Source organism: Phyllobates terribilis, unplaced genomic scaffold (genome assembly GCF_046119375.1).
Source record: "Phyllobates terribilis strain yellow unplaced genomic scaffold, ASM4611937v1 Scaffold_5__5_contigs__length_657084704, whole genome shotgun sequence".
Lineage (NCBI taxonomy): Eukaryota > Metazoa > Chordata > Amphibia > Anura > Dendrobatidae > Phyllobates > Phyllobates terribilis.
Genome location: NW_027362765.1, coordinates 101,374,790 through 101,400,090, shown reverse-complemented (window position 1 = coordinate 101,400,090; position 25,301 = coordinate 101,374,790). Strand labels below are relative to the sequence as shown.

The window sequence follows — 25,301 nt, the reverse complement described above, 5'->3', positions numbered from 1 at the left end:
AAATAATTAAAAAAAAAAAACGTGGGGCCTCGCCCTATTTTTGTGTCCAGACAGGTACAACTAGGCAGCTGGGGGCCGGAATCCGCAGCGCAGGGAGGCCCAAGCTTTCTGCCCCCCCCCGCTGCAAATTGCAGTCCGCAGCCACCCCGGAAAATGGCGCTTTCACAGAAGCGCCATCTTCTGGCGCTGTACCCAACTCATCCAGGGCCCTGGTGCGGTGGCTCAATGGATAATAAAAGGGTTAGGGCCAGCTTGGCATTATCAGCTGGCCCTAAGCCCGAAATTCATGGGGTCACTCCAATATTAGACATGACCGCCATGAATTTCTAGTAAAGTATTTAAAAAAAACACAACACCCAGAATAAAGTCCTTTAATTGATATAAACACACAATTCTTTATTGTTCTAAATTAAACCATACTTACCATCACGCCCATTCCAGCTGAAGCCAACGATCTCCTGCAATAAAAGAAATATAATAAAGCAACATCATCCTTACCTTTCGATGGTTCTCAGGACAGCTCCAGCTCTGCTACATCGAGATGACAGGCTGGATCGCAGCCGAAAGCGGCCATCCAGCCTGTCATCCCGCAGACACTGAGAAGCGCAGGCTTGCTTGCGCTCCTCAGTGTCAGGCTGTGACGGCATCCAGATGAGCCGAGGTCATGTCCAATGAACTCAGCTCACCTCATGCACGTCACTGACAGCGTGGGAAAATTCTCCTGCACTCAGCGCTTCAGCGTGAGAATTTTCCCACGCTGTCAGTGACGTGCATGAGGTGAGTTCATGTCCAATGAACTCAGCTCACCTCATGCACGTCACTGACAGCATGGGAAACTTCTCCTGCACTCAGTGCTTCAGCGTGAGAATTTTCCCACGCTGTCAGTGACATGCATGAGGTGAGCTCATTTCCAATGAACTCAGCTCACCTCATGTACGTCACTGACAGCGTGGGAAAATTCTCCTGCACTCAGCGCTTCAGCGTGAGAATTCTCCCACACTGTCAGTGACGTACATGAGGTGAGCTGAGTTCATTGGACATGAGCTCACCTCATGCACGTTACTGACAGCGTGGGAAAATTCTCCTGCACTCAGCGCTTCAGCGTGAGAATTTTCCCACGCTGTCAGTGACCTGCATGAGGTGAGCTCATGTCCAATGAACTCAGCTCACCTCATGTACGTCACTAACAGCGTGGGAGAATTCTCACGCTGAAGAGCTGAGTGCAGGAGAATTTTCCCACGCCGTCAGTGACGTGCATGAGGTGAGCCGAGTTCATTGGACATGAACTCGGCTCATCTGGATGCCGTCACAGCGAGATACTGAGGAGCGCAAGCATGCCTGCGCTTCTCAGTGTCTGCGGGATGACAGGCTGGATGGCAGCTTTCTGCTGCGATCCAGCCTGTCATCTCGATGTAGCAGAGCTGAAGCTGTCGTGAGAACCATGGAAAGGTAAGGATGATGTTGCTTTATTATTTTACTTTTATTGCAGGGGATCGTTGGCTTCAGCTGGAATGGGTGTGATGGTAAGTATGGTTTAATTTAGAACAATAAAGAATTGTGTCTTTAGTTCAATTAAAGGACTTTATTCTGGGTGTTTGTGTTTTTTTTTTAACTTTGACTATGGGGTTAGTAATGGCGGTGTCTTATAGACGCCTCTCCATTACTAACCTGGGCTTGATGTCAGCTGGCATTATAAGCTGACATCAACCCCAGCCCTATTACCCCACTGCCACCGCTACAGGGCAGTGGGAAGAGCGAGGCTAAGTGCCAGAATTGGCGCATCCTATGGATGCGCCATTTCTGGGGCGGCTGATGGCTGGTGTTTCTAGCCTGGGAGGGGGCCAATATTCATGGCACCCTTCCTGGGCTATTAATATCAGCCCCCAGCTGTCTGCCTAGCCTTTGCTAGCTATTAAAATAGGGGAAACCCACGTCATTTTTTTGGGGGGTCCCCCATTTTAATAGCTAGTAAAGGCTAGGTATTCAGCTGGGGGCTGATATTAGTAGCCTGGGAAGCTCCGTGGGTATTACCCCCTTCCCAGGCTTCAAACATCTGCCCCAGCCGTCTGCTTAACCTCCGCTAGAGACTAAAATTACGGGGAACCCCACGTCAATTTTTTTTTTAATAAATCCTTTATTTTAACACTAAATGACAAGTACAGTAACCAACACTATCACTGTACTTCATATACAGTACAGACCAAAAGTTTGGACACACCTTCTCATTTAAAGATTTTTCTGTATTTTCTTGACTATGAAAATTGTACATTCACACTGAAGGCATCAAAACTATGAATTAACACATGTGGAATTATATACTTAACAAAAAAGTGTGAAACAACTGAAAATATGTCTTATATTCTAGGTTCTTCAAAGTAGCCACCTTTTGCTTCGATGATTGCTTTGCACACTCTTGGCATTCTCTTGATGAGCTTCAAGAGGTAGTCACCGGAAATGGTCTTCCAACAATCTTGAAGGAGTTCCCAGAGATGCTTAGCACTTGTTGGCTCTTTTGCATTCACTCTGCGGTCCAGCTCACCTCAAACCATCTCGATTCGGTTCAGGTCTGGTGACTGTGGAGGCCAGGTCATCTGGCGTAGTACCCCATCACTCTCCTTTTTGGTCAAATAGCCCTTACACAGCCTGGAGGTGTGTATGGGGTCATTGTCCTGTTGAAAAATAAATGATGGTCCAACTAAATGCAATCCGGATGGAATAGCATGCCGCTGCAAGATGCTGTGGTAGCCATGCTGGTTCAGTATGCCTTCAATTTTGAATAAATCCCCAACAGTGTCACCAGCAAAGCACCCCCACACCATCACACCTCCTCCTCCATGCTTCACGGTGGGAACCAGGCATGTAGAGTCCATCCGTTCACCTTTTCTGCGTCGCACAAAGACACGGTGGTTGGAACCAAGATCTCAAATTTGGACTCATCAGACCAAAGCACAGATTTCCACTGGTCTAATGTCCATTCCTTGTGTTCTTTAGCCCAAACAAGTCTCTTCTGCTTGTTGCCTGTCCTTAGCAGTGGTTTCCTAGCAGCTATTTTGCCATGAAGGCCTGCTGCAGAAAGTCTCCTCTTAACAGTTGTTGTAGAGATGTGTCTGCTGCTAGAACGCTGTGTGGCATTGACTTGGTCTCTAATCTGAGCTTCTGTTAACCTGCGATTTCTGAGGCTGGTGACTCAGATAAACTTATCCTCAGAAGCAGAGGTGACTCTTGGTCTTCCTTTCCTGCGGCGGTCCTCATGTGAGCCAGTTTCTTTGTAGCGTTTTATGGTTTTTGCAACTGTACTTGGGCACACTTTCAAAGTTTTCCCAATTTTTCACTGACTGACCTTCATTTCTTAAAGTAATGATGGCCTCTCGTTTTTCTTTACTTAGCTGCTTTTTTCTTGCCATAATACAAATTCTAACAGTCTATTAAGTAGGACTATCAGCTGTGTATCCACCAGACTTCTGCACAACACAACTGATGGTCCCAACCCCATTTATAAGGCAAGAAATCCCACTTATTAAACCTGACAGAGCACACCTGTGAAGTGAAAACCATTTCCGGTGACTACCTCTTGAAGCTCATCAAGAGAATGCCAAGAGTGTGCAAAGCAGTTATCAAAGCAAAAGGTGGCTACTTTGAAAAACCTAGAATATAAGACATATTTTCAGTTGTTTCACACTTTTTTGTTAAGTATATAACTCCACATGTGTTAATTCATAGTTTTGATTCCTTCAGTGTGAATGTACAATTTTCAAAGTCATGAAAATACAGAAAAATCTTTAAATGAGAAGGTGTGTCCAAACTTTTGGTCTGTACTGTATATGTGACTGACATGTTTCTATCTATCTAAACTATGTGTGATGCTCTATTATTTCTGTTGTAAATTGTCGGGTACCGCTGCTGAATTGCCGGCCGGCTTTTTTAAAGAGACGGTGCATGAAAACACTATTATTTTTTTTAATAAATCCTTTACACTAAATGACAAGTACAGTAAGCAACACTGTCACTGTACTTCTTATATATGTGACTGACATGTTTCTATCTATCTAATCTATGTGTGATGCTTTATTCTTTCTGTTGTAAATTGTCGGCTACCGGTGTATGCCGCTGCTGAATTGCTGGCCGGCTTTTTTAAGGAGACGGTGCATGAAAACACTATTATTTTTTTTAATAAATCCTTTACACTAAATGACAAGTACAGTAAGCTGAGTGCTGCCATCCAGCTTGTCATCCTTCAGAGACACTGCAGAGCGCAGGCATTTTGGGAACTTCCGATTCCGGTATTCGATATTCTAAAAGTATCGGAACTCAGTATCGGAATTCCGATACCGCGAATATCGGTCGATACCCGATATTTCAGTATCGGAAAGCTCAACACTAATCAGGAGGTTTTCTTCATCAGTTCTGTATTGCACCGGATAAAGTATTTGGCTCCACTTCATTAAGACTTTCGATTCTCTTGCCGGTCTTGATGAGTGGACGTGTTGGAGCAGACACTTCTGATTCATTAAGGGGCACATGCTCCAGTCCCTGCTGGAGAAAGATTTGTGGTGTAGCGAACGCAGTCACTTGTCATGAGGTTTGACAAGCAGTGGTCACCATGCTGTAGCTCCACTCACTTTGTCAAAGCTAGGGTGAGAATGGCGTGGAAATGTGGCGAAAAATCTTTAATGACTCGACCCTTTGTATTCTGGTGACTTTGGCAATTTTGTTATTAAATGTTTTTTGATGGAAGCCCTCATTTAAAAATGTCTATCTGATTTCGCCAATGAGTTTGTTACTATCTATAGGGTTTTAAGTACGTGATTTTACCTAATTGCTTGACTTTAGACAATATAGATTTTTATGTGTTGGGGATAAAAACTGTCCCATCTGAGGTATGTTAAGAGGAGGGGTCAATTGTCTTCTTGTACAGTGATGCCTCTATTTTATTGTTCTGTATCTTTATGATGGTGTCAGAGAAGTTTACTTCTGTATAGAAATAGCTGAGTATTAAGTTGGGATGAAACTGGTTGACGTGTTCATGGAGCATCGTTAGCTGTTGCTCTGACTCGGTCCAGATGACTTGAATATTGTAAGGCTGCGTGCCCACGTTGCGTATTACAAGCGTATATGCTGCGGAATTTCCGCAGCGTAAAAGCTTGTAAAACGCATGTATATCCACACCCCATGGTCCCCAATGGCATTCCGCAATGTCAATGCCCATGCTGCGGATTTTTCCGCAGAGTATATGCTGCGGTCAAAAATCTGCAGCATGTTCATTAATTTTGCGTTTCCGCATGCGGAATCAATGTGCGGATGGTACCCAAGTCTGGAGGAGAGGAGACTCTCATCCAGACCTGGGTACCAAAGAACCTGTAAAAAAAAGAATAAAATAAAGTTTATACTTATCTTCTGATGTTTTCCCTCCGTCGCGCTGTTGTGTGAAGGACCTGCCACGTCATGAGTCATGTGACCCATCACACGACTCAATGACGTCACCGCAGGTCCTGCATACAACAGCGTGAGCCGCTCAAGACTCCGGACGGGACAGAGAATGCATCGGTAGGTGAGTATAAACTTTATTTTTTTATTTTTTACCATTCTGATTCTTTTTTTTTAACTATTACTTGTCACACTATATAAATCCATGCCGGTTGCATGGATTTATATAGTGTGAACAAGTTGTCAAGCACTTTTCCAAGTGATGCTAAAATCACTTGGAGAAGTGCTTGATAACCCGCATGCGGAAATGCATGCAAAGACGCTGCAAAGACGCCTCACATACGCTTCTACCTGGCGGGAAAACCGCATGTAAAATCCGCATGTAAAATCCGCATGCGATTTTCCCGCCAGGGAGAAGCGTAAAAAATATGCTTCAGTTCCGCAACGTGGGCACATAGCCTTAAGGTAACGATAAATAAGTTACCTTTGAACTTGGCCATGAAAAGATTTGCATATTATGGTGTCATTTTACTTCCCATTGCTGTACCGGACTACTGTAAAAATATCTAGTTTCCAAAAGAGAAGTAATTATGTAGGAAGATGAACTTCACAAGCTTCGTCACTAATTCAGCATCAGTTTCTTGATTTTCCATGAAAACTTGGCAGGATTCTAATCCATCCATTCATGGTGGCGAGGACGGTAGAGGACCCATTGTTGATAGTTTAGGTCATTTGTTTGCTTTTTTTACATTGAAAAATGTGCCAGTCCAGCGTCGAAATATGTTGGTTAATAAAAACCTTCATTTTATACCGTTGCGGATTCATTTCCGAAAGACAAGTCCAGGTACCATGATCTCTCCATTGAAGTGAATTGCTATCTGGAAGAATTTTTCCTCTAGCCAAGGGGCACAGCCTCTAAGGCTCTTATTGGTGTTGTGTCCATACACAACCACCCAAGGTGAGCACTACCATCATTCTCACCCTCTCTCATTTCTCTTGTGATATTGCCATATTGTGCGCTTCTGTCCTAACCAGACCTCAGCAGCCTCAGTTTCTTGATTCTCTATGAAGACTTAGCAGGATTCTAATCCATCCATGGAGGCGAGGATGATTCCCTCTGGTAGAGGACTAATTGGTGATAGTTTATTCAGTAGGTTACTTGTATTCTGAATCTAGCTGGGTGTATCCTTTACCAAAAGTTTAAGAACACCTTCACCCAGCAAGAAATTTGCCCCCACAACAATAAAAATTAATATATAACACAGGTATGGAGCTGCCCTTCTTTTACTGAGACTAAGAGAATTTGTGGAGGAACTGTTTGGGGAACAAAAGAGCATACACCTAGAGCAGTAGCACTTGGTAAAGACAGTGAAAGGCGGGAGTATGCGCTCACCTGGTTGTGTTGTGTGGAGGCACAACCCCTGTAGACGCGTGTAACTGCTGCTGCAGCAGCCCGTGCCTGGAGAAGAAAATCATAATACTAGAGGAGGACGATAGGTTGTATGGACTTTGCTGTGGTAAATGAAGAAGCCTTGTGTTTCAAAATGGTTTTTTATTGATTCCAACACATTTCAGACAAATTTTTCCATTCAAAAACGCTCTGTCAAGTGCCGAAACGTGTTGGAACAACAAAGAACCGTTTTGGAACATATGAAGCTTCTCATATACCGCACCGCAGCCCATACAACGTGATATAGTCCTCTAATACTAAGAATTTATTGTCATTCCTAAAGAGTCACCTCTGTTTTACTTTTTATTTCATAATTCAATAGTACACATGAAAATGAGAAACTTTGTAATATATCTTATCAGAGAAATCTGCTTGTTTCTCCTCCTGGACAGATCTTTCATTTTCAGTTCATGGGTAAAACCTGTACTCAGTGAAGACAGACTTTCCCATTACTCAGACAGAAGATAACAGTTGGTGCTTTTAAAATTCTATGGAGTGGGAGGAGCTAGAGACATTTTACTGCACGTTCTCCTGAAATGACAGTTAGGCTGTGTGCCCACGATCCGGAGCCGCTGAGGGTTTGACGCTGCGGACTTATGCAGCGTCCAGATATTACAGAATAGTGGATGGATTTGTAGAAATCACAATTCCATTATGCTTCTGCGGCTCACCCGCGGAAACTGGCATGCGGTGCATCTTTCCAGACCGCAGAATGTCAATTTCTCCGGCGGGTTCGCATGCGGGCTTTCCCCATTAACTTACCTCTATGAGGAAAGTCCGCATGTGGGGAAAAAAATGGCCGCCGCTCATTTGCATAGATGAGCGGAAGCTGTCAGCGGCTCTTCCGCAGAGTCTGGGCCGCAGGCCTGGACACATCATGGACACATACCCTTACAGTTCTCCATAGAATTTTATAAGCACCAACTGCCATCTCCTATCTCAGTAATAGGGAAACTCTGTACTCACTTACTACAGGATTTACCAATGAATTAAGAAAAAGATCAGTCCATGAGGAGAAAGAAGCAGATTTCCCTGATAAGATATATTACAAAGTTTCTTATTTTCATGTGTACTATTGATTTATGGGAAAAAAATAATAAAATAAACGACAGTTACGGTACTCATTAATCTTCTGCCCTGTTTCACTTACAGAGACTCCAAGTAGGGGGATAGGCTGTCTGTTTACACTAGACAAGTCAGTGGTCAGTATAAGACTCATATGCTGGATTATCGGTGGTCAGTACATACAAGTCCTATACTTGGATTATTAATCATGATGTAGGGTATGAAATGCTCCTCTACTTGGTCATTGGTCAGTATAGGGGGTTCCTTTATTAGGTCATTGATCAGTTTATAGTCTGTATGAAAATCTCCTATATTTTATTATTGATCAAAATTTAGTTAATATAGAAGATTCTTCTGTATTCAGTCATTAGTCCATATATAGGGCCAGTATAGAAAGCAATAAGTAGGGCGAGTATGGGATTATGCTGTACTTGCTCATTGGTCAGTATAAAAGGCTCCTCTCTTGATCCTTATATACTGTAGAATGAATAGAGAAGGTCTCTACTGGTCAGTATATAGGGTCGGTAAACAATGTTCTTATATTCAGTAATTGATATAGAGTCAGAAAACCTAAAACGATGAACTGGAATATAAGTTGGTGTGCATGCAGCATGTAAGAGTATGTTCACATTGGACACTAAACAGACAAAAACCCAAGATAAAAATATAATAAGCAAATACCCTGTTGGAAATAAAAAGCAACAGTGCTTGAAAATAACAAGGTGCTTAGTTAATAGAATTTTGGTAAAAAAAATGCAAAAGGTTAGGACAGTCTCAAATAGGGTCACCGTGACGTGGTGGAATGGCTTTTACATTTGTTTAATCAAAAAGATGTTAACTAAGCACCCTATGTTATAGAAGCCTTTCAATAATGACCCGTGAAAGAGTATAGGTCACTATCTGTACACGGTGCCCCGCGCTCGGTCACTATCTGTACACGGTGCCCCGCGCTCGGTCACTATCTGTACACGGTGCCCCGCGCTCGGTCACTATCTGTACACGGTGCCCCGCGCTCGGTCACTATAGGTACACGGGGCCCCGCGCTCGGTCACGGTCACTATCTGTATACGGGCCCCGCGCTGAGTCACTATAGGTATATGGGACCCAGCATTCGGTCACTATAGGTATATGGTGCCCCGTGCTCGGTCACTATCGGTATACGGGGACCCGTGCTCGCTCACTATCGGTATACGGGGCCCCGTGCTCGCTCACTATCGGTATACGGGGCCCCGTGCTCGCTCACTATCGGTATACGGGGCCCCGTGCTCGCTCACTATCTGTATACGGGGTCCTGTGCTCGGTCACTATCTGTACACGGGGCCCCGTGCTCGGTCACTATCTGTATACGGGGTCCTGTGCTCGGTCACTATCTGTACACGGGGCCCCGTGCTCGGTCACTATCTGTATACGGGGTCCTGTGCTCGGTCACTATCTGTACACGGGGCCCCGTGCTCGGTCACTATCTGTTTACGGGGCCCCGTGCTCCAGTGCATGCGGCTCCTATGATAAATCATTGGTCAGTCAGACCCGCGCGCCTTACACTCCACGTGAGCTCCAGATGGAATCGGTCATGTGATATGAGGCCCCGCCCCGCTCTTTTTCGTCACGCCAGCTATACACGTGACCGGAAACCGGCTGTTGTTTTCTCTGTGGAGCCCGAGTAATTGTACGTCAACCTGTGCGGCCCCTCAGGTAAAGGTCGGGGGACCCCGCACTGCCTCAGCACTAGTAATGGGTCATCGGGATAGTGATATGGCCGTATACGTGCCGCGGTGAGGGCGCCTCTGGGGGTCGCTGTTGTTGGCTTTGGGGAAACAGGAACAATGTTCGAGTTCTGGGGATTTAGCTGTTTCTGCCGGCTGTGTACTGTGTATTGCTGGGTGTTGCCGGCTGTGTACTGTGTATTGCTGGGTGTTGCCGACTGTGTACTGTGTATTGCGGGGTGTTGCCGGCTGTGTACTGTGTATTGCTGGGTGTTGCCGGCTGTGTACTGTGTATTGCTGGGTGTTGCCGGCTGTGTACTGTGTATTGCTGGGTGTTGCCGGCTGTGTACTGTGTATTGCTGGGTGTTGCCGGCTGTGTACTGTGTATTGCTGGGTGTTGCCGACTGTGTACTGTGTATTGCGGGGTGTTGCCGGCTGTGTACTGTGTATTGCGGGGTGTTGCCGGCTGTGTACTGTGTATTGCGGGGTGTTGCCGGCTGTGTACTGTGTATTGCGGGGTGTTGCCGGCTGTGTACTGTGTATTGCTGGGTGTTGCCGGCTGTGTACTGTGTATTGCGGGGTGTTGCCGGCTGTGTACTGTGTATTGCGGGGTGTTGCCGGCTGTGTACTGTGTATTGCTGGGTGTTGCCGGCTGTGTACTGTGTATTGCTGGGTGTTGCCGGCTGTGTACTGTGTATTGCTGGGTGTTGCCGGCTGTGTACTGTGTATTGCTGGGTGTTGCCGGCTGTGTACTGTGTATTGCTGGGTGTTGCCGGCTGTGTACTGTGTATTGCGGGGTGTTGCCGGCTGTGTACTGTGTATTGCTGGGTGTTGCCGGCTGTGTACTGTGTATTGCTGGGTGTTGCCGGCTGTGTACTGTGTATTGCGGGGTGTTGCCGGCTGTGTACTGTGTATTGCGGGGTGTTGCCGGCTGTGTACTGTGTATTGCGGGGTGTTGCCGGCTGTGTACTGTGTATTGCGGGGTGTTGCCGGCTGTGTACTGTGTATTGCGGGGTGTTGCCGGCTGTGTACTGTGTATTGCTGGGTGTTGCCGGCTGTGTACTGTGTATTGCGGGGTGTTGCCGGCTGTGTACTGTGTATTGCTGGGTGTTGCCGGCTGTGTACTGTGTATTGCTGGGTGTTGCCGGCTGTGTACTGTGTATTGCTGGGTGTTGCCGACTGTGTACTGTGTATTGCTGGGTGTTGCCGGCTGTGTACTGTGTATTGCTGGGTGTTGCCGACTGTGTACTGTGTATTGCGGGGTGTTGCCGGCTGTGTACTGTGTATTGCTGGGTGTTGCCGGCTGTGTATTGCGGGGTGTTGCCGGCTGTGTATTGCGGGGTGTTGCCGGCTGTGTATTGCTGGGTGTTGCCGGCTGTGTACTGTGTATTGCGGGGTGTTGCCGGCTGTGTACTGTGTATTGCGGGGTGTTGCCGGCTGTGTATTGCGGGGTGTTGCTGGGTGTCTGTGTTTTTTACATGTGGGTGAGCTGGGGGGGGGGGGTCCTAACATAGCGGGTGTTGCTGGGTGTAGTTTAGATGCTCTCGGGGGTGTTCTGCTCTCAGGTGTTGCTTGGTGTGCGCCTGTTGGGTTGGGAGTGTTTCTTGATGTAGTTCGGTTGGGTTGTTGGACATTGAGGGGTTATTCTGGACTTGGGGAGTGCTGGATGTAGGGAATGTTGTTGGGGTGTTCCTAAATGTCGGCGCAGTTGCTGGGTGTGTATTGCATGTTGTGGGGGTTGCTCTGTTCTTGGGGTGCTGCTGTCATCGTGGGGGGAATCATGTTGGCTATAGGGGGTGTTGGGCTGTTGCTCAGTAAAGGTGTCATGGTTGCTTTGAGCATGTTATTGGGGTGTTGCTTACTATTAGTCTTTTATGGTGGTGTAGGGGATGTTGCTGGGTGTATTTTAGATACTTTGAGGGTTGTTTTGGTCTTGGGGTGTTTCTTAATGTAGGGGTCTTTTGGGATGTTGGACAGTGAGGGTAACGAGTGATTTGGGAAGTTTGTAGGCTATGTTGGGGTATTGCAGGCTGTTGTTTTTGGTGTGAGCATGTTATGTTGGGTGTGTTTCTTAATGTAGTTCGGTTGGGTTGTTGGACAACGAGGGGTGATTTTGGATTTGGGGAATGCTGGGTGTAGGAATGTTGGTGTGTTCCTAAATGTAGGGGGTGTGTTGCTAGGTGTCTATTGGATTCTTTGTGTGTTTGTTTTCTTGGGGTTGTTGCTGTCATTTTGTGGGGAATGATGTTTGCTGTTTCTCAGTAAAGGAGTCATGGTCGATTTGGGGATGTTTGCCTGGTGTTTATTAATGCAGGGGTCTTTTGGAGTCTTGGACAGTGAGGGTTACATGGGTGATTTGGGAAGTATGTAGGGGATGTTGTTGGGGTGTTCCTAAAATGTAGGGGATGTTGTGGGGTGTTGATTTGCTCATCTTGGTGTGTTGCCGTCATTGTGTGGGGAATTATATTGACTGTAGGGGTTGTTGTTCATTGACAGTGTCGTCGATTTGGGGATGTTGTTGGGGTATTGCTTTTTATCAGAGTCTTTTATGGTCGTGTAGGTGTTTCTAGGTATAGGTTGCTGGCTAAATTTTAATGTTTTTTTTGGGGTGTTTGGTGCTTCCAGGGGTCTGTTTGGATGTTGCACATTGAGGGTAGCATGTGTGATTAGGGGAGTTGCTATGATTGTATTGGATGTTTTGTGGGGTGATTGTTTTGCTGATTTTGGGGTGTTGCTCAGTGAGTGTCACTGGTGAATATGGGATCAGTGCTGTGGATTGATGCTGGGTGTAGGACTGGTGTTAGGTTTCACCTTACTGTTAAAGGTGTTGGATGTTTCTTTTGTGTTGTGTTTTTAAATGCAGGGTGTGTTGATTGGGTGTGTTTTGGATGCTTTGTTTGGTGTTGTTTGCTTTGCTCTTGGAATCTGCTAATAGTAAGGGGTGTTGCAGGGATTTCTGCCTTTGTCTCCACATTTAGCTTCTTCTCTCCTTGCAGGACATGTGACTGGATTGTGTCGGAGCGCTGACATGTACTCACCACAGGCCCCATTACCGGACCCCAGAGATGTCAAGCAGGTATGGGGGTCACCTACTAAGGCGTCGTTTCTTTGATCGCACAATGATGGATTTGTTTGAACATTGCCACAAATCATATTGCGGGGAAACATACAGGCACTGCCATGTTCTGCCATCACTTGTGCAGGGTTAGCTTGTTGGTATTTTGGGACCCTCCAAAGTTCAGTTAGGACATTCTCCACAGCTCTCATGATGATTAATGCAAGCAGGTGACAGTGTCCCCCATGTGTCTTCCAGGTGCCCACCTTTTTTTATTAATTTACAGGTTCCATTTGATAGTTTTTGCAAGTTTCTGTTGCATGCACTAAAAGTACGTGTGGGCTGTCATGTGCACTGTTCAGGTGGGAATGTAAAACCTCTCATGGATTTCCTGTAATACTGTTTTCTTTTCATAATGGCAGAATATCACAAAAAAGTTATCGTCCTCGCTCCGCGCCCTTCAGATTCGCTATGTGACGACTGATGATGTCATCACGAGCGACGATGACGATGCAAATGCGCTGTGTGTGGCGCTGGAGGCCGTCTTCATCCACGGATTGAAAGTGAAGTTTATCAGAACCCAAACCGACAGGAGGAACAAGGGGCGCCGCATCCCTTTACCCCAGCCGGCCTTCTGGCCTCTTCTGAAAGCGATCACTCACCGGTCAGTGCATGGAGGGTCAATGCCAACATTACTCTGTATAGTCTGTCCTATCATTACTCTGTATACCGGTCTGTCCTCTGTATACTGTCCGCTCATTACTCTGTATACTGTCCCTTCATTACTCTGTGTGCTGGTGTCAGCCTTGTATGCAGGTTGGTCCCCTATATACGCTGTCCGCTCATTACTCTGTATACCGGTCTGTCCTCTGTATACTGTCCGCTCATTACTCTGTATACCGGTCTGTCCTCTGTATATTGCCCCCTTATTACTCTGTATACTGCCCCTTTATTACTCTGTATATTGCCCCCTCATTACTCTGTATACCAGTCTGTCCTCTGTATACTGCCTCCTCATTACTCTGTTTATTGGTCTGTACTCTGTATACTGCTCCCTCATTACTCTGCATACCGGTCTGTCCTCTGTATACTGGTCCCTCATTACTCTGTATACCGGTCTGTCATCTGTATACTGGTCCCTCATTACTCTGTATACCGGTCTGTCATCTGTATACTGCCTCCTCATTACTCTGTTTATTGGTCTGTACTCTGTATACTGCTCCCTCATTACTCTGTATACCGGTCTGTACTCTGTATACTGCTCCCTCATTACTCTGTATACCAGTCTGTCCTCTGTATACTGCTCCCTCATTACTCTGTATACCAGTCTGTCCTCTGTATACTGCTCCCTCATTACTCTGTATACCAGTCTGTCCTCTGTATACTGCTCCCTCATTACTCTGTATACCAGTCTGTCCTCTGTATACTGCTCCCTCATTACTCTGTATACCAGTCTGTACTCTATATACTGCCTCCTCATTACTCTGTATACCAGTCTGTACTCTGTATACTGCCTCCTCATTACTCTGTTTATTGGTCTGTCCTCTGTATACTGCCCCCTCATTACTCTGTATACCAGTCTGTCCTCTGTATACTGCCCCCTCATTACTCTGTATACCAGTCTGTCCTCTGTATACTGCCCCCTCATTACTCTGTATACCAGTCTGTCCTCTGTATACTGCCTCCTCATTACTCTGTATACCAGTCTGTCCTCTGTATACTGCCTCCTCATTACTCTGTATACCAGTCTGTACTCTGTATACTACCTCCTCATTACTCTGTTTATTGGTCTGTACTCTGTATACTGCCTCCTCATTACTCTGTTTATTGGTCTGTACTCTGTATACTGCTCCCTCATTACTCTGTTTACCGGTCTGTCCTCTGTACACGGCCCCCTCATTACTCTGTTTATTGGTCTGTACTCTGTATACTGCTCCCTCATTACTCTGTATACCGGTCTGTCCTCTGTACACGGCCCCCTCATTACTCTGCACACTATCCTGTCATTATACTGTCCTGTTGTTACTCATATGCTATTTCCCTCCGGTCAGCGGTCGGTATGTAATCTCCATGTTTCTTTTCTTGCAGTGACGTGATCACTCAGCTGGAGACCATCAGTTACATAAGCAGTGACATTGGCCGCTGCCGCTCCTGGTTGCGCCTGGCCCTGAATGAGTCTCTGATGGAGTGCTATTTCCTCACACTACAGAGGGAGAAGTCTCGCTTGGTGGAGTACTACCAGCCGTTTGCACTACTGCTGGATGCAGAGGATTGTGTTGTTGTCCTCAGCTACCTGCAGGGTCTATCCTCCCTGATATTCTCTCTGTCGTACAAGTCCTCTATCCTGAATGAGTGGACGGCGTCCCCGCTGACTTTATCGGGGCTGTGGCCAGAGGACTCTGAGCGTGTTGTGCAGTATGAGCCGCACAGGCGGAAATCCCTGGACTCTGTCTCCCAGTCTTCTGGGTCTGATGACACCAACCATTCAATGATCAGTAACACTAAGGGGCAGCTGGAGTCGTCTTCTCTGAGCCTGGATAATAGCAGCACTTCTTCCCAGCTTTCTTCCAGCTTGGGATCTGATGAACAATCAGTAAACCAGGGCTCGGTGACTCCCGCGTCCCCCAAGAGCTCTTCATTTCCCCTACAAATTCCAGACCCTTGTGATGCCGTGGAGGGCGCCCAGGCTGGCATGCCGTGAGTACGGGTTGGGGTTGGTTAACCAAGGCAGGATACAGAGCTTATTTCCACTTCTGTTTTCCAAAGTGCAGCTCACGTAAATGTCACAGCCTTGTGTCACATGCCATCAGTCTGATATGAGCCTATTTGGCAGCAGCAGCAGCAGCAAAAAAACCCATAGTTTTATATCCAGTTGCTGCAGATTTGCAATGCTGTTTTTTATAAATAAGATATGTTTTAGCAGTTAAAAAACTACATGGTAAAAACTGCATCGTAAAACCAAAGGTATATTTTGCTTCTGTGTTTCAAAACAACTTGCATAAATATACCCATATGATGGCGATCTTGTGGTTTGGATGGCAGTAGGGTGGTGGGTACTAGGCGCTGACATTGATCTTTGACACTCTTTATCCCCAGGGACACGAAAACTGGGACGTCTGCCGAAACAACTTTGCATTCTCTGCATGAGTTTCCCTCCCCCCAAGTCCTCAAAGCTGATGAAGAAAACAAGGAATTGTCTGAGACTCCAGCAGCGGACGCACCCGAGACAGCTCCTGTCATTGAAAGCACTCTAGATCCTGAGCTCTCCTCTCCTTCCTCACCGGAACATTGTGTGGCTGCCCATCCTGTTTCTGCCCCTCTTAGCAATAGCTCTTTTTCAGCGAATGCATCTTCAACTGCAGAACTCCCAGTGAGTACCCGGTGTAGTGTCAGTAACTGTTGTGCTGAAGGAAATCTGTTGTACACGCAGTTTCTGTAACTTTCTGACTCTATCTGTGTTTACTGGCCCTTTGCCTCGCTCTGTCTCTGTGTGGCGAAACCCTGCCCCCTTTATTAGTTCACATTGCTATTGAGGCAGTACGTAGAGCCATGTTATTCTTGTGTGTTTTTTGTTTTTATTTAATTGTTTTTTTTTCCCTCCGATTTGTTCAGAAAAGCCCGAGCTGGATCTCTGAAGATGATTTCCATACAGAATCTCCAGGTGTTGTAGTAGATGAATCCAGTATTAAACAATTGGCCTCCAAGCTGCCAGAAGTTGTCAGCTCTGAGCCCCTGAAGCCTCCTGGCGCAGCCTTTAATGTAGTCCACCGCAGGCAGATAGGTAATTCCCATCTGTTTGGAGCTCTCCCTGTGATTTATCTCTGGTCTTGTGCTGATTATTCCCATTTTGTTTCCCACAGGGCTGCCTAACCCGTTCCGTGGCCTCCTGATGCTGGGATCCCTGGACCGTAAAAATGCCTTAGGTCTATACAAGCCTTATTACTGTGAGCTGACACCATATGAGTTTCGCCTGCACGTGGAAGGAGATGAGCTGAACTGCCCTGAGAGCTGTTCCTTGCTCCGCTGTGAGTCAGTGGGACCCGCACACAGCGACGGTCGCTTTGATCTTCACTTTCCAAGTAAAAAATTGTATATGAGGGCACCGTCTAAGGGCGAGGCACAGGACTGGGTGGACAGAATACAGGAAGCGGTGCAAAAATTTCGACCACAGAATGATGATTGCTGGGAGGTGATACAGTGGCCGGATTCCCCACAAAGTCCTACACTTCCCAGGGAGCGGGCATCCCCCTGCCAAGTATTTGACTGGACTTTCCAAGTGGAAACGGAGCCGGATGTTTTAAAAGAGTCTGTTCTGTATATGAAGTTGCATAAGTCTTGGTCGAGGTTCATTTTTTCACTCTCGACGCAAGCACTGAAGTGTTTCCAGCTGCGGAGCAGCGAGAAGGTTTTGTACAACATATACACCGCTGAGATGGTGAAAGACATTCTCCCGGACACCGGCCTTGGGAGCCCCTCCTGCTTCCGGCTGGTGACCACCAAGGGCTCCTTGCAGTTACAGGCGGAGAACACAGCTGAAGCCAAAACCTGGAGAGAGCTTGTCCGCGCCTTGTTCCTAGAGTTGGAAGACGACGCTATGCTTTTCTTGAGGGTGGCAAGCTTCCACATAAAACCTCACGTCAGGGACCACTTGCTCTTCCAGTACCTCCTGCATATTCCCACTGAGCGGGGTCTGGACACACAGAACTTTAAGTGTGCAGGTGGGTGAAGGCCTGGTGGTCCGATGTAGCTACCGCTCTGCGTGGTGTATTACATGTCTCTTTTGTTTCAGGCTGCCATAAACAGATTGGATTTAACTTTGGGAAGGCCAAGTTGTGTGCGTTTTCTAGCTTGTATTATTGCGACTTGTGTCATCAGGATGAAGTGTCCATCATCCCCTCCAGGATTGTTCACAACTGGGATTTGATAGAGCGACCGGTGAGTACAGCTGGGATCTGTCTGCTCCCTCACGGCAGGGCCTCATCTGCTTAATTCCTGGTGGTTGGGAGCAGCCGCCACCTTCTGTTCTGGTTGCTTGATCTCCTGTAGTTGGGCATCCTCTTTATTGCCCATATGTCATCTACTTCTCTTTGTTAAGGTATGTTGACATAATTGTATTTTCTGTCCGAGTGCTGCCTGTGAAAAGCCGAAAAACTGACCTAACTGACTTCACTCGGACCAATGTTGTTCAGTTAGGCGGCTCAAATGACCGTAAAACTACTGATGTATGAAAAGACTTGCCAGGTCCCAGAGTTATGATCTTGATACGTTCTGTAGGTTTGTTAGTAACCCGGATATGTAGCAACAGGGCCGGGTGAAAAAAAATAAAAAACCCTAATACATTACCACTCTGGGCTGCCCAGCTGCTCCCCGCTCGCGATATGGTCCTTTTCTATTCATTGTCGAGCACGCAGGATTTATGGTCGTGTCCAGGCCTCAGAGGTTATAGTGCGTTGTAGGGTCGCAATGTCATAGTCACGACTTTAACACACAAAGTGTCCTCTGGGGCTTGGACGCAGGCGGAAGTCTTGGATATGGGGCGGATGACGGCGGAAGGAACAGGACCGGCGGTGCGCAGTGGGCTAACCAGAGAGGTGAGTATTCTTTTTCTAACCAATACTCATCATCCTGTCCCCATCCTCTTCACTATAGGTCAGGACTTCCTGCCGCGTCCAGGAAGGAGCTTACTGTTTGTCATAAGGTTGCGATGACTATATGACCTTGGTGAACTCCGGCCTGGACGCGGCTGGGAACTTGTCCTATAGTGAAGAGGCTGGAGATGCAGTGCGCGACAGCAGAAAGAAGAGGATCAGAAGGCGGCTGCAGAGTTCAGCGGTGAGGTGACTAGGGGTCGTATTTAAGTCGGGGACTCCCTGTACAGATGAAAAATCTTTCGTTTTTTTCTGGATGAAGATCAGACTTTTTTTTTTTCTCTTATGCTTGTGTGAACTTAGCCTTACTGAAAGGGTAGGATCAGCTATATTGTGGCTGCATTGTCTCATCTGAATTATCGCCTTGGGTCTCATGACCCAAACTGACAACATCACAGTGGTGACACCTAATCTGGCCTGGAATACAGTTGCAGTCACTCTTGGAAAGAGTCACAAGTTCCTTTCAGCTGCTGGAGGTAATTATGGGTTACTGATTTGTCGTTTCCAAGTCACTGATCTCTTCCTCATGTGCTCGGGTGGATGTTTTCTGTCCTCTGTAAGACATTTGATACACGACTTGTTATTCTACATGATGAGCTCCGTGACAAGTGAACGTCTCGCCCTCTTCTGACTCTCCAGGTGTCCAGACCGGCTCGAAACTTCCTGAGGATGGTGCAAGACGAGCCAATCTTTAACCTCAAGTGCTTAAATGACCGACTATATCAGCACACACAGACAATGCGGGAGATCGGCCATAGCCGGGAGAAGCTGCGGCTGCTGGGGGAGTATCTGATGACCTGTCGCAGCGGGGCACTGCAGGAGCTCAGCACAAGGTGAATGTCGATGCTCACTCACTACTGCACTCACCAGTGTTGGATAAGACCACTCCCTCGTCTGGGCGGTGAAAATGGCACCACAGAAAGAATGGTAGTGATCTTCTCCCTCCGTTATTATTAGTCTGTCAGCACCATCTAGTGACAATGGAAGAATCTTCAGCTGTTATTTTTGCACATGGTATTTGCGGGTATGCACACTATGTTTGATAGGTTGTTGGGTCGCGTCATGGCTCCTAGGAGGAAACATGGCACAGATAAAGTGATAAGGATTGAAGAAATGGGGCAGTACGATTTGATGCTCAATAATGCTTTTTTTTTTTTTTTTCTTCTTAGCCTGGACCAACGCGATTACCTCTTGGACTGTGCTCACACTTACAGCGTGCGTGACCTTATGCAGGTGGGGTACAAGCCGCCATGTCTCCTCATAAAACCCTGACTCTAGACCTGCACTATTAGACTTCTGCTCTGGGTAATTGTCTGTGTTTCTTGCAGATCGCTGATGGAGGATTTGATTGTTGTCTCCAGTCCGCCCTGGAGTTTGCCAGCAGCCATGTCTACCAGTGTGAGCTGTGCAGCCAGAGGGGCTTCATCTGTCAGATCTGCAACCAGGATGAGATCATCTACCCTTTCCAGTTCGACACCACAACAAGGTGAGAGCTATTTTCTCTGCCATCCGGTCCAATTCATACAGGAAAACCTACTAGAGTTGGTGTGAATTGATTCGCAGGACACAGTGGAGGTCAGTAATTTGTTGCCGTCAGACGGCGAGGCCTGAGGACCACCTTCTACCTCTCGACATCCACAGATCCTCTTTTGATTTGCCTGTCTGGTGCGATGTCACATGTGCAACACGTGGCAATGGTGACGTCACACCAGTCCTGCTAATGCAATGGACCAGGCAACTGTTAGGTGGATTCATAACTGGCTTAGTGATCGGACTCAAAGGGTGGTTGTAAATGGCTTCACATCCAGCTGGATGAATGTCTCAAGTGGGGTACCACAGGGCTCCGTTCTGGGACCTGTATTGTTCAACATCTTTATCAATGATTTAGATGAAGGAATTGAGGGTAAACTGATTAAATTTGCTGATGACACAAAGCTAGGAGGGATAGCTAATACTAGAGAAGAGAGAGAGAGAATTCAAAAAGACCTAAATAAACTGGAGCAGTGGGCAGCAACCAACAGAATGGTTTTTAACAGGGAAAAATGCAAAGTACTACATCTGGGCAATAAAAATGAAAAAAGCATATACAGAATGGGAGGAATAGAGCTAAGCAACAGTACATGTGAAAAAGACTTAGGTATACTAATAGATCATAGACTGAACATGAGTCAACAGTGTGATACAGCAGCAAAAAAGGCAAATACAATTCTGGGATGTATTAACAGAAGCATACAGTCTAGATCACGTGAAGTCATTATCGGTCTTTACTCCTCTTTGGTCAGACCTCATCTGGAATACTGTGTACAGTTTTGGGCACCACATTTTAAAAAAAACATAGACAAACTGGAGCAAGTTCAGAGAAGAGCGACCAGAATGGTGACTGGTCTGCAAACCATGTCCTATGAGGAACGGTTGCAGGATTTGGGAATGTTTAGCTTGCAAAAAAGAAGACTGAGAGGAGACTTAATAGCTGTCTACAAATATGTCAAGGGCTGTCACATTGTAGAAGGATCATCTTTATTCTCATTTGCACAAGGAAAGACTAGAAGCAATGGGATGAAACTAAATGGGAGGAGACACAGATTAGATATTAGAAAAAACTTTTTGACAGTTAGGGTGATTAATGAGTGGAACAGGCTGCCACGAGAGGTGGTGAGTTCCCCTTCAATGGACGTCTTCAAACAGAGGCTGGACAGACATCTGTCTGAGATGATCTAGTGAATCCTGCTTTGAGCAGGGGGTTGGACCAGATGACCCAGGAGGTCCCTTCCAACTCTACCATTCTATGATTCTATGATTCTATAATCAAAATAGGAGCCATGATGGTGGCAGTGTGATGTTTTTGCCAGCTTGATGTATCGCCTACCCCTTCATAGCAGCGGTATTTTCTAATAGCAATTCAAGCGATCGCTTGTCTCCAAATCTCCCGATCTCAGTCTATGTGCTGAAAAAAAAACAAGTCCAATCCTTAGAGGCCGCACCTTTAGAGCAAACCTCGTGGCCTCCTTTATTCTGCCATTTCTTCCATATCTGTCATGGGTATCCCTTACTGCAGAGGCATGGGGAGCGCCTTTGTAAGTCTGAACCACACCACCCCTGCCTGCCCATTGGTGTAGGATGGGCCAATGCTAATGACGACTGTGCTCTGTCCATCCTGGGGCTGAGAAAGGCAGGGGAGGTGCAGTTGAGACTTATCGCTATGCTCCCTATTCCTCTGCAAGTGGCCGCTTTAGGCATGAAGAGAGCCAGGCACCGATTGCGGAAGGAGCGGCAGCAGAGCGGAGGCCATTGGGTATATAAGAGCTGATGACACATTTAGGACATGCCCAGTATTAGGTATTTACTTTTAATGTTATGGCTGAAGATGAAGGCCTCCGCAGGTTCTGGTCTTTACGCAGATGGGTGTAAAGTTGTACCAGGGAATAACGAAGTGTTTGCTTTCACGAGAACCGTTCAAGTCACTGGGTAGCAAAAATATTTCAGTCCTCCATGTAAGGCCACGTCTATCGACAGTATTGCAGGTGTGGCCTTTATCCACCATCACACGGTATCATACAGGAGGCCTCTCCTACTTCAGTTCCTTGTAGCTGCCCCCCATGGTGTCTGCCTCAAGAAGGGAAATCACTCCGATGTCACTGAAATCACCACATACTGGCCTTTTTTTTTTTTTCTTTTTTTTTTTTTTTTTTTTTTTTTTTTTAGTATTGTTCACCTTTCATGGTTATGAAGTGGTTATACATTAGGAAGTTACGGGTTTCAGACAGACCCATTGTGTGCATCCTTGATGTGTATTTCCTACCCCCTCCGGTAGGCGGCAGCAGCAACTCAGCCTCTTCTTCTCTCTCCTAGGTGTGGTGACTGTAAAGCCGTCTTTCATAAACCCTGCAAAACGCCTGCTATTCGGTGCCCTCGATGTGAGAGACGGAAGAAGAGCCAGGACAAGCGGGTATTGGTGTGAGCCTCCCGGAGTCTCGGCCCCCTCTGCTTCAGTTTGCACACCTGGACGGTATCATGCTCGTCACTTTATCCTTGTACATAGGTTTAGTGTGTATATTGTGTACATAGATGCCACTAACTCCCAGACCCTGTTCACAGCGGGCGCTCGCTCAGGTGAAGGCTCATATCAATTTGTATCTCTACTGCCAGGCAGTCTTCCATTTTACAGACTAGTCATTGCCAAGAGACTCCCTACTGGGCAGGAGGAGGCCGCCATTGTGCTCCCCGCTCTCCACAGAGTTATTTTTGTATCATCAGGTATTTTTGTACTTAGTGACTGGAATCATCTGATCTTGTGCCTTGTCCTCTGGGCAATCCATAACATGGCTATGGAGAGCAGGTCATGCGCCATCTTACGCCATACTAATGTTCATATTCCCCAATGTCTGACAGCTTGGCCAGTTTTGTTTTGTTGACGGCCACATATAAGAGGCTTGTCATGCAGACACCCCTCCCTCGAGGGGTGTAACATTTTAGATTCTTTCATCATGACAGATGTGAGTGTGATACTGACTACAACATTGTTACTTAATTCGCCTAATGACCCGAAGCTGCTGCTATGTAGGAAACACGGGCAATGCAACCACTGCTCCAGGTACCAGTGTCCTCCACCAGCACTGTGCCTCGTGCACCAGGTACCAGTGTCTTCCACCCAGCACTGTGCCTCATGCCCCGGGTACCAGGGTTCTCCACCCAGCAGTGCACCGGCTATCAGTACCCCCCCCCCCCCACACCCAGCAGTGTAGTGTAGCTCATACAGTCCTGGGCCTGTATCCTCCTCCAATAAGGACTGTGCAGCTCATGCTGCCAGGGCTGTGTCAACTACTCCTCAGGATACTGCATCCAATACCTGTGTCTTCCACCCAGCGGAAGATTTAGTTTATATACCAGCATCTTTCACCCATCAAGGCAGCACAACTCCTATTCCTGGACCAGTGTCCGTTAGAGCAGCTGATAAACCTGGACAAATTATCCTCCACTTAGCAGGGCCGTTCAGCTCATGTACCTGGGCCAGAGTCCTCTTCTCAGGGCATTGCCGCTCATGTACCCCAGCCAGTGTCCTCCAACCATCAGGATGGTACAGCTCATGTACCTGGGCCAATGTCCCCTCATCAGGGCAGTGCAGCTCATGTACCTGGGCCAGTGTCCTCTCATCACGGCAGTGCAGTTCATGTACCTGGGCCAGTGTCCTCTCATCAGGGCAGTGCACCTCATGTACCCTCGCCAGTGTCCTCTCATCAGGGTAGTGCAGCTCATGTACGCTGGACAGTGTCCCCTCATCAGGGTAGTGCAGCTCATGTACCTGGGCCAGTGTCCTCTCATCAGGGCAGTGCAGTTCATGTACCTGGGCCAGTGTCCTCTCATCAGGGCAGTGCACCTCATGTACCCTCGCCAGTGTCCTCTCATCAGGGTAATGCAGCTCATGTACGCTGGACAGTGTCCCCTCATCAGGGCAGTGAGCTCATGTACCTGGGCCAGTGTCCTCTCATCAGGGCAGTGCAGCTCATGTACCTGGGCCAGTGTCCTCCAGCCATCAGGACTGTGCAGCTCATGTACCTGGGCCCGTGTCCACCAGCCATCAGGACGGTGAAGCTCATGTACCCAGGCCAGGGTCCTCTCATCAGGGCAGTGCAGCTCATGTACCCTGACCATTGTCCTCTCATCAGGGCAGTGCAGCTCATGTACCCTGGCCGCTGTCCTCTCATCAGGGCAGTGCGGCTCATGTACCCTGGCCAGTGTCCTCCCATCAGGATGGTGCACTTCATTCCAGTGCTGTAATAGAGACTCTCTGCTAGGTGGAGGTTGAGGTCTGGTCTGTTGCTCCTCACTTCATATGTGCCAAACACTTTCCTACCAGCTGACAATGTTTTGTGTTTTGGTTTTTATTACACTGACGTCACTTATTTTATTCGTCTTCTGTATGATAATTATTGTAATAAATGTGATTTTATGGCTTTGTTTCATTTTATCGAATTGTTTGTAGTTACTTAAAGGGATATGTATTGGGTGGCATTGGTATACACATACGGCTGAGAGCCAGCTTTCATGCTGGAGATGGCGGAGGTGGGCAGCCTTCGATCTCTTGGGCTTAAAAGGATTCCCTTCTCCAGGCATATCTTGTGCTGAACGGCACCCTCAGTCTCGGTCATGGCTGTGTTCACATAAGATGTTTGCACGGCCTCTGCCTCTACCTTCATCATTTGCTCTGGTCGTTTTCCATCGCTGCCCAGCCCAAGCCATCGTACACAGTGAGTGATACTCACTCTGTTTCACAATACCACAATAAGGAAGCCACTAATACTCTGTGCTTCAGACATCCAGTCATGTGAAATGCCATGTGCTTGTCATGCAAAGGGAACCTGTGGAACCAAAAAACCACAGAATAGAAATAAATATACTCTGTAAGGACAAAAGTATTCTGCCCCTCCACATTACACCTACGGGATATTTGATCACCTCCCATTCTACGTCCACATCCATTAATGTCAAGTTAGTCCCTTTAGAAGCTGTAACAGCCCCTTCTAAGAAGACTTTCTACAAGATTTTGAAGGTGTCTGTGGACATTTTTGCCCATTGGAGCAGAGGCCGGGCTCACAATCTGTTCTAGTCCATCCCAAAGGTGATAGACGGGATTGAGGTCCGGGCTCTATGCGACCGGTCATGTTCTTCCACACCAAACTCCCCAACAATGTCTTTATGCTTTGGGCAGAGTCATGGGGAACATAAAATGACCTTCCCCAAACTGTTCCCACAAAGATGGAAGTTACAAATCTCCAAAATGTCTTGTGCTGAAGTATTAAGATTTCCCTTCAATGGAGCTTAAAACAAACCCTAAAAAGCAAGCCCATAGCGTTACCCTTCCTTCACCAAACTTACCTGCCTGACTGCATTGTCAATACCATGGATGTAATCTTTGTTCAAATGCACCTACCCACTTGAATATATTGGGACCCCTTTAC

General features: G+C 47.0%; 1 protein-coding gene across 3 annotated transcripts; it reads left to right on the top strand.

The window, feature by feature from the left end:
• The first annotated feature begins 9,513 nt into the window (after positions 1-9,513).
• On the top strand, positions 9,514-24,310 carry PLEKHM1 (pleckstrin homology and RUN domain containing M1). Of its 3 annotated transcripts, XR_012321992.1 has the most exons (13): positions 9,514-9,631; positions 12,639-12,718; positions 13,120-13,361; positions 14,786-15,394; positions 15,794-16,067; positions 16,310-16,478; positions 16,558-17,415; positions 17,487-17,632; positions 18,985-19,178; positions 19,515-19,578; positions 19,674-19,831; positions 22,195-22,936; positions 22,977-24,310. XR_012321992.1 is itself a non-coding variant. In XM_073682628.1 (12 exons), the coding sequence occupies exons 2-12, from the start codon at positions 12,671-12,673 to the stop codon at positions 22,301-22,303; spliced, it is 2,871 nt and encodes a 956-aa protein (XP_073538729.1). In that variant the 5' UTR covers positions 9,514-9,631; positions 12,639-12,670; the 3' UTR covers positions 22,304-24,310. The 3 variants fall into 3 exon arrangements, 2 of the variants coding, with proteins under 2 accessions (XP_073538729.1, XP_073538730.1); XM_073682628.1 differs by having other exon boundaries at positions 22,195-24,310; XM_073682629.1 differs by having other exon boundaries at positions 9,573-9,711; positions 22,195-24,310.
• The last annotated feature ends 991 nt before the right edge of the window (positions 24,311-25,301 follow it).